Genomic DNA, 14,595 nt, shown 5'->3' on the forward strand with positions numbered 1-14,595 from the left:
TTGATAAAGGGCTCCGTTTTCAAGATATAGCCACCGAAAGTTTGATTTTAGCGAAATATTTGCAGTTTTTCAATTTTTAAAAATAGTGACCATGAGTGACCATCCCTAAAAATATTTTTTTTGAAAAGTTCAGAAAATTTGCTATAAAATTGTCTAAGAGACATTGAAGATTGGACCTCTGGTTGTTGAGATACAGCGGATTAAAGAAAAAGAAACACGAAAATTGAAGTTTTCTAAGTCTCACCCAAACAGCCCACCATTTTCTAATGACGATATCTCAGCAATTAATGGTCCGATTTTCAATGTTAATATATGAAACATTCGTGAAATTTTCCGATCTTTTCAAAAAAAATATTTTGAAAAAAATTAAATCAAGACCAACATTTTAAAAGGGCCAAACTTTGAATATTATGCCCATTAAAAATGGTAGTATTGATTTAATTTTTTTCAAAATATTTTTTTCGAAAAGATCGGAAAATTTCACGAATGTTTCATGTATTAACATTGAAAATCGGACCATTAATTGCTGAGATATCGTCATTAGAAAATGGTGGGCTGTTTGGGTGAGACTTAGAAAACTTCAATTTTCGTGTTTCTTTTTCTTTAAGCCGCTGTATCTCAGCAACCAGAGGTCCAATCTTCAATGTCTCTTAGACAATTTTATAGCAAATTTTCTGAACTTTTCAAAAAAAATATTTTTAGAAATGGTCACTCATGGTCACTATTTTTAAAAATTGAAAAACTGCAAATATTTCGCTAAAATCAAACTTTCGGTGGCTATATCTTGAAAACGGAGCCCTTTATCAAAAAATCTGTAAAGTACTTTTCGATTGCAAATTCAATTTTGCATAAAAAAATGAGGTCAAAAAAATTTTATGTATGAAATTTCGATTTTTTCCAAAAATCATCAGTTTTTCAAAAAATCATAACTCGGCGGCAGATTTTTTGACCATGTTTCTCTATAGCTCAAAAGTTGCGGATTTTTGTCCCCTAAAACATATCAAAAAATCTTGAAAATCAAAAAATACGTATTTTGGGAATTTGAGTTTTTGTAAAAAAAAAGTTAATAAAAAAATCGGGAATTTTTTTTTTCCGTGTACCTATTTTTTTCTAAATAGTCCTTAACAATACCTACAACTTTGCCGAAGACACCAAATTGATCAAAAAATTCCTTCAAAAGTTACAGATTTTCGAATATTTACGTACCATTTTTGTATGAACAGCTGCCAAACTTGTATGGAAATTTATATGGACAAACTAATGATGCAAAATGGCTTCTTTGGTCATAGGGAAGGCCCCCACAAAGTTTGAGCCAAATCAAAAAATACAAAAAAAAAATGGTCGAAATCGGCCGGTTTTGTAGAGAATTGCTCATGTGTAGAAATAATTCCTTAATAAAAATAAAGTTGATGAAAGAGGAATACGTGGAAGTGAACTTTTAAATAAAACTGAAAAAGTATCTTTTAAGGAACATAAAAATGTTTTCTTGGTAATACGTCATGTTTTAATTCCTGGGCACCTCATCTTATTTAATCAATTATTTGTAAATAATTTTGCACAATAAATGTCAAATCTGTGTCTTATTCACATCAACTATCTTATTTATATGTTGGAGTCGATCCAAATAAATAAATGAGAAATGAGCGTCACAAGTAAAAACATGTTTTAATATAAAAAATCGATTGCCATCCTGTTAACAGCTTATCATTCCAACGCCCAAGGCTCCAAAAAAGTTGGAACGGTAACTTCAACTCAATGGTTCTCGGGCATAACTCAACCAATCAAGATGATTCTTCTTTTCAGTGATTTGTTAGGATGTCTAGATGATTCTAGAATTTTGCAGAAATTAATTTGATCAAATCTGTAATTTTTGCGATCAAAAACATCGTTCCAACTTTTTTTTTCGCGTGTAAAAAAAAATTCGCCAGAAATTCCGCGGAGGCAGTCGTTTTGAAAAAAGGTGGAACGATGTTTTCGGTTGCAGAAATTACAGATTTGTTCAAATCAAGTTCTGCAAAGTTTTAGGGTCATCTAGACATTCTTACAAATCACTGGAAACAAGAATCGTCCCGATTGGTTGAGTAATGCCCGAGAACCAGCGAGTTGAAGTTACCGTTCCAACTTTTTTGGGAGGCTTGGGCGTCCGTGTAAGTTGGACATGCGTTGGGCGTTCCAGTGTTATTTAATACCTAAAAAAATCCGTTCCTTGAAAGTTTACTCTAAATTTGAAAGTTAAATACCGTCAACTGAGGTGAATTGGGACACATGGGGCGAATTGGGACAGCAGTTTTAACCATGTTAGAGCACAATATTTTGATTTTTCTGGTTGGTTTCGGATAGAACAGACTCAGACCAACAAAATGTGTACATCCATTTCCAAATTTAAAACCTTTAAGTGCTCTAAACACTGCTGTCCCTATTCAGACTGTAGTCCCGATTCACCCCAGATGACAGTAAGCTAAAAAGACTGTCTGGAATTCCAAGCAAATTAAGACACCTTAAATGGGAATCAGCCATTTTTCATTTATCGGGAATTTAATTAAAACTAGTTTTTTTATTTATCAAACTCTGAAAAAATCAAAAAGCTGACAGCACTAGATGAGTTCATGTCCCTTTTTCGCGATGAAATTATCTTCAAAAGTGGCAATCCAATTGGCCTGTGCCAGATTCATCAACAATACTAAAAATCTACCTACTTTACCAATGAGCGCGTTTTTCAACTAAAGGTATCTCGGTCCGATTTTTGGTTTTGGGTGAAATTTCTAGTTCTTTCGATTAAAAATGTTTCTACTTTAAAATCAACCTCAAAGCTAAAATATGGCTTCCGTTCTTCCTCTCCTCCAGCTTCTTGAGACGATTTTTTTTTCTTGCGCTATTACTACATCGAGAAATTAAAAGTGAGAGTGTGTGCGTGCAGCATGGAGTTAAACTTTTCAATGTGCCATGGTAATCTTCACAGCAACTTCACAGAAAGTTTAACTCCATGTTGCACACACTCTCACTTTTAATGTTCCCATAGGGGAATCTATCGAGAAATTAAAAGTGAGAGTGTGTGCGTGCAACATGGAGTTAAACTTTTCAAAGTGCCATGGAAACCTTCACAGCAACTTTACAGGTTTTACGCTGACTCATTTTTGAGGTTAGAAATTTGACAGCTCGCGTGCAATGTTTACATTTTTGCCACATGCGTGTATACGCTTTCGAGCAAAAAATCACGGACTTTCGTTTTGCAAAACAAAAAACCACTCATTTAACTTAACTTCTATTTATTCCTTACTCTCTACAAACACCCACAACTCTTCACCACCATATTTTTGTACTTTTTCAAGTTGATGTTCGCATCGTCGATGTGATACAGCACCGATATCGGGTTCAACTTTGTCGGCGCACAGCACGGCTTCGGCACACTGTTCGGGTGGATCAAATGCACCAAGGTTTGGATGAGGGCATGATTGGTCGCGTTCATGTGGGTGTTCAGTGGGAAGTTGCAATCCCCGTGGCAGAAGAACGCCCCGAACCCATCCGGTGCGATGATCCAGTCCTGCCAGTTGAGGTCACGGAAGCTCACGTACAGGGTGTGGATTTGGCAGGATTTTTCCTTCTGGGACCATCGCTCGAGGAAGGGGTTTTTCGGCTTGAGGGATTTCTTTGGGGCTTTTCTGGGGGAGTTTTTGACGACGCTACGCTTCGATCGGTTGTTGTGGGTTGTTGGTTCGACCAGTTCACGACCCTTGCAGTAGCTGACCAGGAAGGGTTGATAGCGTCCGTACTTGTTGGAGAGGATGAGGCCGAAATCTTGCGGACGAACGTTCTTCGAAGGTCTTTCGTTGTAGTACGCATCGACGAAGATTCCCTTGTTACCGATCCGGTTGGTCATCCACTGGTCCATGGCGTCCGTAACGTTGATCTCCAGCCAACCCTCGTAGTTGTACGGAACGGTGTGCTCCGCGATCAGTTCCAAGTTGTGCTCACCCCGTTTGGCGTTGTACTCACGAATCAGCGATGCCCGTACCGTGATCAACCTTCCGCTGGTGATCGCGTTCCAGTCGTCGATCGTCGAGTTCTTGTAGATCCGCAGACTCGCGTACAGCTGCATCGCTCCGTCCGCCGAAGTCTCGCTCGTGTCGAACCACAACCGCTCGCCGTACCTCCGGTGACGTATCTTGGGCAGATCTTTGTGGCCCTTGTTCAGGAACGTCATAATCACATCCGACTCCTCGATCACGCGCTCATCCGCGATGGTCAGCAGACTTCTACTGTAAACGCTGCTCGTGTCCCTCTGCCGGCGTCCGCGCCCTCGACCCTTCGCCGCGTCCAACTGTTTGTGGTAGATGTTGAGCAGGAATTGTGGCGCCGACTTGCGCAGCGACGGATGAATGTGCTTCGAGTTTGGCCGATCCGGCAGCCCCAGCAAGTCCAGAATTTCGTGCTCAATCTCCTGCCGATCGTGCAGCGTAATCGCCTTCTGACGGATCGTCTGGCTGACGCCATTGTCCACGTAGATTCCAGACACGGCCAAGGCACCGCGAAGCGCCACCAAGAGCAGAATTAGCGCACCAGTGATCATCGCAACGACTTGTGAATGACTGGTTTGATCTTCTCTCCGGCGAGGGGAACGAGTTTTATTGAGGTAGGTAGAACATATTAGGGACGATCTTTTTTGGTTTTTTCGAAGGTCTCTCTCTCGCGCTGGACGGTGCATGGCAATTTTAGGTATTTCCTTTTTCTCGTTCCATTCTCTCTGCCTTCGTCTGCCCAATTTGTGTACCTGAAATATCATTTTGGGGGGGCGGACACAGTAAAAAAATTATTCCAGCAAATTTGAAATATCAAAAATGTAAGCTTCAAAGTTAACAAAAATCGATTTAATTACACAAAAAATCATCACACAATTACCTTAATATTTTTCACTGTGCCCTCGGAAGCATGTGGAAGTTTACAAACGGTGATAGTCGTTCGTTCAAGTGTATGTTTATCTTATTGGCTTTGAAAGAATCCAGCCTGCTTCACGTGAGAAGATCACTCAGCTCAGCTCAGCTCGTTGAGCAGTGTAGAGGATGATGATGATGATGCAGTTAGCTTGTTTTAATTTAATTTAATTTTAAATTTGAGCGAATGAGTTTGGTAATAATTGAAAGATGAATTTGATGAAGTTAGAATGTTAGAAGTTAGAATGTTTAAAATAATATTTGAAGAAACAATGTTGCGTTATATTTATTTAAAAAAAAAATCTGGAATAACGTTTCAACTACCTTTACCACCATATTTAAATACCTATACTTATTTATAAGACTGGAATTTATTATGATTGCAGAATTTTCAAAATGCTGGAACTGTTTTTTTGCGAAATTTTATAATAAACCCCGTTTTAGAGCGATATTCTTAAAAATAGTTTAAAAATAAATTTATTTTGTTTTTTTTAACAAGGTTGTTAGAGTCAATAAAAACACTTGCTTGAAATGGAAATAGTTGTTTTAACTTTGTTTTGTTACGATTAGTTGATTTATTTGTTATTCGTAGAATCAAATTCTACATTATAGATAATTCAATTAAATGCGGTTTATTTCTTTAGTTTATCAACCTACAATTCTAGAGTTTTTTTTTTAATAGGTCCTATAAACATATGAAAGACAATAGTTTATAGGACCTTTTCAAAAAAAAAACTCTGGAATTGTTTTTGTGAAAGCCATAGACAAATTTGAAGGATCCTTTCAGCTGTGAATAATACTTCTATCTCATATGATACAATTTTAGATTGTTTAAATGACCTTTAAAAAAAACTCTATAATTATAGTTTGTTGTAAATGCAAGTGATAAACAGGAAGACACCTGAAAACAATTTGATATGCCTTTTCCTGCGTTTAAAATCATATTCTGCATGTCTGGGATCGATCAAAAATGTTTAGATTTTTTGTAAAATTCTGTTGTACAGTACCGTAAAAAGTTTTTTTTAGACGAAAAAAATTTCGTCAATAATTGGGTCCTAAAATGAAGCTTAGATTGCTGATATTATTGTTCACAGCGATAAAGCTCATTTTTCTAAGTACAATACCCTTTGTACGACCACAAAGAGTTTAAAATGGATTTTTAAATCAATTTTGAAAAATTAACCTCACGGTCCTTCTTGACAGAAAAGCTCCTACTTGACAGCTCGTTCCAAGGGGACCATAGTTGATCCATCGAAAAAATGTCGTCTTGTCAAAAAAAAAAATTTGCATTAAAATGAAAAAAAAGAGCAGAAATGGTTTTAAAAATTGACGTAGGGCTTTAGTACCCAATTAGACTTTTTGAAAACATATGATTGCAAAACAACTGGGCAGGTGTATTTTCCACCTTATAACTTTTTCATTCAAATATTTAAAAAAAACATCTGCTGTAATTTCAATTTTAATATTTTTTTTTTTTTGCTTGTTTTTTCTTATTGAGCATAACTGCCCACCATTGAAAAAACGGCTAATATCCACTTTTAGCAAAAACGAGATATTAGCACCAGGTGGTAGAGGATGTTCCAACGCATCTTCTGGAACTTGAATTTTACTGAAATAGTGTTTAGACTTGGCTGCCGATGCGAAAAACCAAACGGCTAATATGCCACTCTTATGGGAAATTGCCTGGACGGAGATTTTGTGACAAACACTAAAACGCGTTTTTCTCGGAATACTTGATTTGGCATAATAGCCGAATTTTCAATTATGGGCAGATAAGTATGCCCCTAAGCTACTCTAAAGTGGTTTAGAATTTTTTAATCCAAGATGGCGGCCAAAATGGCGGTGATGAAACATTGAACAAATGCATTTGTTAATTTTTAAGGCACTACCCAAATTTGACTAAAATGGGGTCGCAGAATTCGAATTTGATGTTAAAAACGAGCAAGAAAATAATCGAAACTTCGGATAATCAAGTGTGAACTGTAATAGTAATGTTCAGAGCAGCTTATGGGCCAAAAAAACACACATTTTATTCAAAAATAATAAATTTGGTCTTATTGGCTAAAAGTTACAGCCGTTTCAATTCTAAAAACAATGCAATTTCAAAACTCAATATTTATAAAAAGTTCTATTTCAATGCACAAGGTTGCTTATGAAATAAGAAATCGAGCTGAAAATATCTCAAAGGCCATTTTTGACCAACTCTGGGCGCCGATTGTGATTCACAGTCATAATTACATGAAAATAAGGCTTTACTAAAGGTCGTCACGAAAATCAGCAAAAAATCTTGCCACTAACGCGTGCTAGGAAAAGCTACCTGCATTGTGTCCAAAAACACTATTTTCACTTTAATAGTACAGCTTCCTTATTATAAACACTCGCTAAAAATAAAAATAAAAAAACAACCGTAGAAATCCGCAGTTGCGACAGACGAAAAAAGCACGTCGCGACACAGGTAATTTGTGATATTATTGTTCACAACGATAGAGCTTATTTTTCTAAGTACAATGACCCTTTGTACGACTGCAAAGGATTTAAAATGGATTATAAGAATCAATTTTGATAAATTAACTTACGGCCTTTTTGACAGAAAAGGTCCTGCTTGACAGCTCGTTCCAAGGGGACCATAGTCGATTCTTCGACTTTTTGCATTAAAATGAAAAAAAAATCAGAAATCGGTTTTAATCGTGTTTTTTACCGTTGTACATAAAAATTTTCATAAAGCTTTAGTACCCAATTGAGTGCTTCCCAAACGACATACAATTTGCCACCAAAAAGGGCCCTTCGCTAACACGGACGTGAACTCCAAATACCGAGAGTGCATGAAGTTATTGACCAAAAAACAAAAGTGTAGCTATGCCATTGTTTCACGGCAATCACTCACCTGTAGTTGCTTCGAACGTCGGATTTTCCCAACGAATCGAACGGCACAATCGAGAAAGCACTGATATTGTTCCAGGTACTGTGGTGGTGGTGACGACGATCTGGGCAACATTCACGACTTCGCATTTACGGCCTGCACATCTCCCGCCTGTTCACCTGCGGATTCCGATATTTTGTTGGAGGCGGAGACGACAGGTTACCGACGGTTCGGAGACTCCGGCTTCGTTAATTTTCGTTTTATGGTTGAAGGCTTGGTATGATGATATGAAAACTTTTCTGTCGAACACCTCCTTTTATAGACAAATCATGGCAATCCATTTGAGCTTCTTTCGGACCAACACGTCCTAGTTAGTGTAACACTTCAAGTTGTCCAAGTTGATCCAGAAGGCGTCCTCTAGCTTGAATTACACTTCCGTGTGAGCAGCGGTTGCTATCTCGGACGGTTCTGGTTGCGCCGTCCATCATTCTCACCAGACTGTTGATTCAGCGCGGACGGTCATGGCTGCTGAAGCAGCAGGCAATTATCTTGAGTAGTTTCCTAGAATTATTATTGTTGAGTTTGAACTTGAGATTTGATTCAAAAGGAAAATTTAGAGCATTTTACTATTATAGGTATGTGTGGCAATTTCGGATCAATGCAATTTTAAAATAATTAGATTGTGGAATATTTTTATTAATATACTTGATATCTCATTATTTTACCTGTTAAATAAACAGTCAAAGATTAAACTATAAATCACAAATTTCAGTTAAATAAAGGTGTCTTTCTGATGCAATAGTTTTAAATACGTTTTCATGCAATCGTCTGCAGCTTCAAGCAAATATCCAGCCCCACGCTCAAATCCGCCCGATTCTTGTTAACCAACTTGAGCAGCGCAATTTTCTTATCCTTCGAGTTGTTCGACTCGAGCTCGTACAGCGTCGACAGATTAACGAGCAAATTTTCATTCAACGCCAGCTTCGGATTCCGCTGAATCGCCCCCTCAAACATCTTGATCGCTTCCTTCAACTTACCGGAATAAAGCAAACAAACGCCCATATTGTTGTACAGCATCGTGCTGGACGCGTCCAACGCGGCCGCCTTCTGGAACAGATCGAACGCGGACTGGAAGTCGTTCTGGGCGACCGCCAGCAGGCCACGATCGACGAGCTCGCGCAAATCCGCGTCCTGGCCGGCGACGTCCTCTTTGAGTCGCTTCGCTTCCGAGAACTTTTTCTCCGCGCCGTAAATGTCCCCGCACTGGAGCCGGATGCGACCCCAGCAGGAAAGAAGTGATCGCTTCTCGTCGGCGGTCGTTCCGGGGGAGTCGATTAGCTGACGGAGCAGCTGGTCGGCCAGGCTAAAGTCCTTCACGAGGAGCGAGCAGTTCACGATGGAATGTAGGATGCGCTTTTCGCGGGTGAGCCAGAAGCTGGCCGCTTGCTTGTTGTGGTCGGAGTCTGGCAGTTTACCGAAGTAGCTTCGGATTTGACTGGTCACGGCCAGCAGCTCAGTCAGTCGATCCAGTGCGACTCTGGGAGTGCCCAAATAGATGGGCAGCTCCGCCAACAAAAGCCGAAACGAGAACGAAGCCATCGAGCCCTTCTTGTCCGAGTGCATGTCCGGATGGTAAAACTCGTAAAACACATCCGGCTTGTTCAGCGATCCAAACGGTTCCGCCTCCATTTTAACAATCTCAAACTGGCCCAACTTGACCAGCAGTGCCAACCGCGTAAACCACAGCTGCAACGAGTTCGGCGAGTGCTTCACCGTGTAACCGGCCCTCCCAAAGCCCTGCTGCTTGATGGTCAACAACCGCGCGGTCAAATTAACCGCCGACCTAAAACACCCGTGCTCGATCAACTCCCGCAAGCCCCTTTCGTCCTGCGTCACATCATCCGGCGAGAGAATCTTCCGGTGTTGCGCCTCCACCGGATCCACCAGGAAGCTAACCGCCTCCTGGACCGGATCGTTCAAATCGGTAGCCACGCTCACGCCGGGCATCGTCAGCACCGGAGCCGATCCTGGTTCCACCGCCGCGGGAAGTTCCCACAGGTCGCGAACGCTGTCCGGAACGTTGTGCCGGGTGTCCACCGGAGAGGCCGATGGGAGGAAGTCGTACGTGGCGTACGGGTCGGGGATTTTTGTTTGGGATTTTCCTGGGGGAGGAAAATCGATCAGATGGTTTTTGGAAGAAAGTAAACAAAACAACAAACCTTCCTTTTCCGCTAGCTGGTCGAAGAAACTGGGCGGATCGTTGGCGAAATACTGACTCAGGCTGGGTTCCCCCTGGTTGTCGGTCATTTTTGAAATCTTTACAAAATCGCACGCTTTTTAACAAATTTCAAGGAAAAGTTTGGAAATTTGATGGTGAAAATCAAAACAACACTGTGTTTAACAGCTGATGAGAGAACTGTCAAAACGTTTGCACGCTACGAAGGTCTGGACAGATAAAATTCAGACATATTTACTCAGAGTGTAAAATCTTTAAAAAAATTAGAAATTCTTAAATTCTTAAATTCTTAAATTCTTAAATTCTTAAATTCTTAAATTCTTAAATTCTTAAATTCTTAAATTCTTAAATTCTTAAATTCTTAAATTCTTAAATTCTTAAATTCTTAAATTCTTAAATTCTTAAATTCTTAAATTCTTAAATTCTTAAATTCTTAAATTCTTAAATTCTTAAATTCTTAAATTCCTAAATTCTTAAATTCTTAAATTCATAAATTCTTAAATTCTTAAATTCTTAAATTCTTAAATTCTTAAATTCTTAAATTCTTAAATTCTTAAATTCTTAAATTCTTAAATTCTTAAATTCTTAAATTCTTAAATTCTTAAAATTCTTAAATTCTTAAATTCTTAAATTCTTAAATTCTTAAATTCTTAAATTCTTAAATTCTTAAATTCTTAAATTCTTAAATTCTTAAATTCTTAAATTCTTAAATTCTTAAATTCTTAAATTCTTAAATTCTTAAATTCTTAAATTCTTAAATTCTAAATTCTTAAATTCTTAAATTCTTAAATTCTTAAATTCTTAAATTCTTAAATTCTTAAATTCTTAAATTCTTAAATTCTTAAATTCTTAAATTCTTAAATTCTTAAATTCTTAAATTCTTAAATTCTTAAATTCTTAAATTCTTAAATTCTTAAATTCTTAAATTCTTAAATTCTTAAATTCTTAAATTCTTAAATTCTTAAATTCTTAAATTCTTAAATTCTTAAATTCTTAAATTCTTAAATTCTTAAATTCTTAAATTCTTAAATTCTTAAATTCTTAAATTCTTAAATTCTTAAATTCTTAAATTCTTAAATTCTTAAATTCTTAAATTCTTAAATTCTTAAATTCTTAAATTCTTAAATTCTTAAATTCTTAAATTCTTAAATTCTTAAATTCTTAAATTCTTAAATTCTTAAATTCTTAAATTCTTAAATTCTTAAATTCTTAAATTCTTAAATTCTTAAATTCTTAAATTCTTAAATTCTTAAATTCTAAAAATTCTTAAATTCTAAAAAATCTTAAATTCTTAAATTCTTAAATTCTTAAATTCTTAAATTCTTAAATTCTTAAATTCTTAAATTCTTAAATTCTTAAATTCTTAAATTCTTAAATTCTTAAATTCTTAAATTCTTAAATTCTTAAATTCTTAAATTCTTAAATTCTTAAATTCTTAAATTCTTAAATTCTTAAATTCTTAAATTCTTAAATTCTTAAATTCTTAAATTCTTAAATTCTTAAATTCTTAAATTCTTAAATTCTTAAATTCTTAAATTCTTAAATTCTTAAATTCTTAAATTCTTAAATTCTTAAATTCTTAAATTCTTAAATTCTTAAATTCTTAAATTCTTAAATTCTTAAATTCTTAAATTCTTAAATTCTTAAATTCTTAAATTCTTAAATTCTTAAATTCTTAAATTCTTAAATTCTTAAATTCTTAAATTCTTAAATTCTTAAATTCTTAAATTCTTAAATTCTTAAATTCTTAAATTCTTAAATTCTTAAATTCTTAAATTCTTAAATTCTTAAATTCTTAAATTCTTAAATTCTTAAATTCTTAAATTCTTAAATTCTTAAATTCTTAAATTCTTAAATTCTTAAATTCTTAAATTCTTAAATTCTTAAATTCTTAAATTCTTAAATTCTTAAATTCTTAAATTCTTAAATTCTTAAATTCTTAAATTCTTAAATTCTTAAATTCTTAAATTCTTAAATTCTTAAATTCTTAAATTCTTAAATTCTTAAATTCTTAAATTCTTAAATTCTTAAATTCTTAAATTCTTAAATTCTTAAATTCTTAAATTCTTAAATTCTTAAATTCTTAAATTCTTAAATTCTTAAATTCTTAAATTCTTAAATTCTTAAATTCTTAAATTCTTAAATTCTTAAATTCTTAAATTCTTAAATTCTTAAATTCTTAAATTCTTAAATTCTTAAATTCTTAAATTCTTAAATTCTTAAATTCTTAAATTCTTAAATTCTTAAATTCTTAAATTCTTAAATTCTTAAATTCTTAAATTCTTAAATTCTTAAATTCTTAAATTCTTAAATTCTTAAATTCTTAAATTCTTAAATTCTTAAATTCTTAAATTCTTAAATTCTTAAATTCTTAATTCTTAAATTCTTAAATTCTTAAATTCTTAAATTCTTAAATTCTTAAATTCTTAAATTCTTAAATTCTTAAATTCTTAAATTCTTAAATTCTTAAATTCTTAAATTCTTAAATTCTTAAATTCTTAAATTCTTAAATTCTTAAATTCTTAAATTCTTAAATTCTTAAATTCTTAAATTCTTAAATTCTTAAATTCTTAAATCTTAAATTCTTAAATTCTTAAATTCTTAAATTCTTAAATTCTTAAATTCTTAAATTCTTAAATTCTTAAATTCTTAAATTCTTAAATTCTTAAATTCTTAAATTCTTAAATTCTTAAATTCTTAAATTCTTAAATTCTTAAATTCTTAAATTCTTAAATTCTTAAATTCTTAAATTCTTAAATTCTTAAATTCTTAAATTCTTAAATTCTTAAATTCTTAAATTCTTAAATTCTTAAATTCTTAAATTCTTAAATTCTTAAATTCTTAAATTCTTAAATTCTTAAATTCTTAAATTCTTAAATTCTTAAATTCTTAAATTCTTAAATTCTTAAATTCTTAAATTCTTAAATTCTTAAATTCTTAAATTCTTAAATTCTTAAATTCTTAAATTCTTAAATTCTTAAATTCTTAAATTCTTAAATTCTTAAATTCTTAAATTCTTAAATTCTTAAATTCTTAAATTCTTAAATTCTTAAATTCTTAAATTCTTAAATTCTTAAATTCTTAAATTCTTAAATTCTTAAATTCTTAAATTCTTAAATTCTTAAATTCTTAAATTCTTAAATTCTTAAATTCTTAAATTCTTAAATTCTTAAATTCTTAAATTCTTAAATTCTTAAATTCTTAAATTCTTAAATTCTTAAATTCTTAAATTCTTAAATTCTTAAATTCTTAAATTCTTAAATTCTTAAATTCTTAAATTCTTAAATTCTTAAATTCTTAAATTCTTAAATTCTTAAATTCTTAAATTCTTAAATTCTTAAATTCTTAAATTCTTAAATTCTTAAATTCTTAAATTCTTAAATTCTTAAATTCTTAAATTCTTAAATTCTTAATTCTTAAATTCTTAAATTCTTAAATTCTTAAATTCTTAAATTCTTAAATTCTTAAATTCTTAAATTCTTAAATTCTTAAATTCTTAAATTCTTAAATTCTTAAATTCTTAAATTCTTAAATTCTTAAATTCTTAAATTCTTAAATTCTTAAATTCTTAAATTCTTAAATTCTTAAATTCTTAAATTCTTAAATTCTTAAATTCTTAAATTCTTAAATTCTTAAATTCTTAAATTCTTAAATTCTTAAATTCTTAAATTCTTAAATTCTTAAATTCTTAAATTCTTAAATTCTTAAATTCTTAAATTCTTAAATTCTTAAATTCTTAAATTCTTAAATTCTTAAATTCTTAAATTCTTAAATTCTTAAATTCTTAAATTCTTAAATTCTTAAATTCTTAAATTCTTAAATTCTTAAATTCTTAAATTCTTAAATTCTTAAATTCTTAAATTCTTAAATTCTTAAATTCTTAAATTCTTAAATTCTTAAATTCTTAAATTCTTAAATTCTTAAATTCTTAAATTCTTAAATTCTTAAATTCTTAAATTCTTAAATTCTTAAATTCTTAAATTAAATTCTTAAATTCTTAAATTCTTAAATTCTTAAATTCTTAAATTCTTAAATTCTTAAATTCTTAAATTCTTAAATTCTTAAATTCTTAAATTCTTAAATTCTTAAATTCTTAAATTCTTAAATTCTTAAATTCTTAAATTCTTAAATTCTTAAATTCTTAAATTCTTAAATTCTTAAATTCTTAAATTCTTAAATTCTTAAATTCTTAAATTCTTAAATTCTTAAATTCTTAAATTCTTAAATTCTTAAATTCTTAAATTCTTAAATTCTTAAATTCTTAAATTCTTAAATTCTTAAATTCTTAAATTCTTAAATTCTTAAATTCTTAAATTCTTAAATTCTTAAATTCTTAAATTCTTAAATTCTTAAATTCTTAAATTCTTAAATTCTTAAATTCTTAAATTCTTAAATTCTTAAATTCTTAAATTCTTAAATTCTTAACGTGAAGACTTCCTTCATTGTCTTGATTTTTCGTTCAAATATATAAATTTTGCGTCGCTTTCAATATGTTGACAAAATTCCTTCAACAAGTTGTTTAGAATAGTGCCCTACACATGCGAATTCCTTTTGGTAACTATTATTCCATT

General features: G+C 32.0%; 2 protein-coding genes across 2 annotated transcripts; both read right to left on the reverse strand.

The window, feature by feature from the left end:
* Positions 1-3,249: 3,249 nt before the first annotated feature.
* LOC120416847 (protein 60A) lies at positions 3,250-4,680 on the reverse strand. The gene has a single exon (XM_039578736.2). It carries the CDS (start codon positions 4,565-4,567, stop codon positions 3,281-3,283), a length of 1,287 nt encoding a protein of 428 aa, XP_039434670.1. The 5' UTR covers positions 4,568-4,680; the 3' UTR covers positions 3,250-3,280.
* A 3,907-nt stretch (positions 4,681-8,587) lies between these two features.
* Positions 8,588-10,191, reverse strand: LOC120416860 (trafficking protein particle complex subunit 12). The gene is made up of 2 exons (XM_039578756.2): positions 10,008-10,191; positions 8,588-9,950 (listed from the first exon to the last, which is right to left on the reverse strand). Exons 1-2 carry the CDS (start codon positions 10,093-10,095, stop codon positions 8,605-8,607), a joined length of 1,434 nt encoding a protein of 477 aa, XP_039434690.1. The 5' UTR covers positions 10,096-10,191; the 3' UTR covers positions 8,588-8,604.
* Positions 10,192-14,595: the final 4,404 nt, after the last annotated feature.

The sequence above is a fragment of the Culex pipiens genome, chromosome 2 (assembly GCF_016801865.2).
Source record: "Culex pipiens pallens isolate TS chromosome 2, TS_CPP_V2, whole genome shotgun sequence".
NCBI classification, from domain to species: domain Eukaryota; kingdom Metazoa; phylum Arthropoda; class Insecta; order Diptera; family Culicidae; genus Culex; species Culex pipiens.

What these genes read in the sequence shown, in the direction of transcription:
- LOC120416847 (XM_039578736.2), bottom strand. Translation starts at nt 4,567, where the DNA reads ATGATCACTGGTGCGCTAATTCTGCTCTTGGTGGCGCTTCGCGGTGCC.
- LOC120416860 (XM_039578756.2), bottom strand. Translation starts at nt 10,095, where the DNA reads ATGACCGACAACCAGGGGGAACCCAGCCTGAGTCAGTATTTCGCCAAC. An exon ending in CCAGCTAGCGGAAAAGGAAG is followed by an intron (nt 9,951 to 10,007) that starts GTTTGTTGTTTT and finishes TTCCTCCCCCAG; the next exon opens with GAAAATCCCAAACAAAAATC.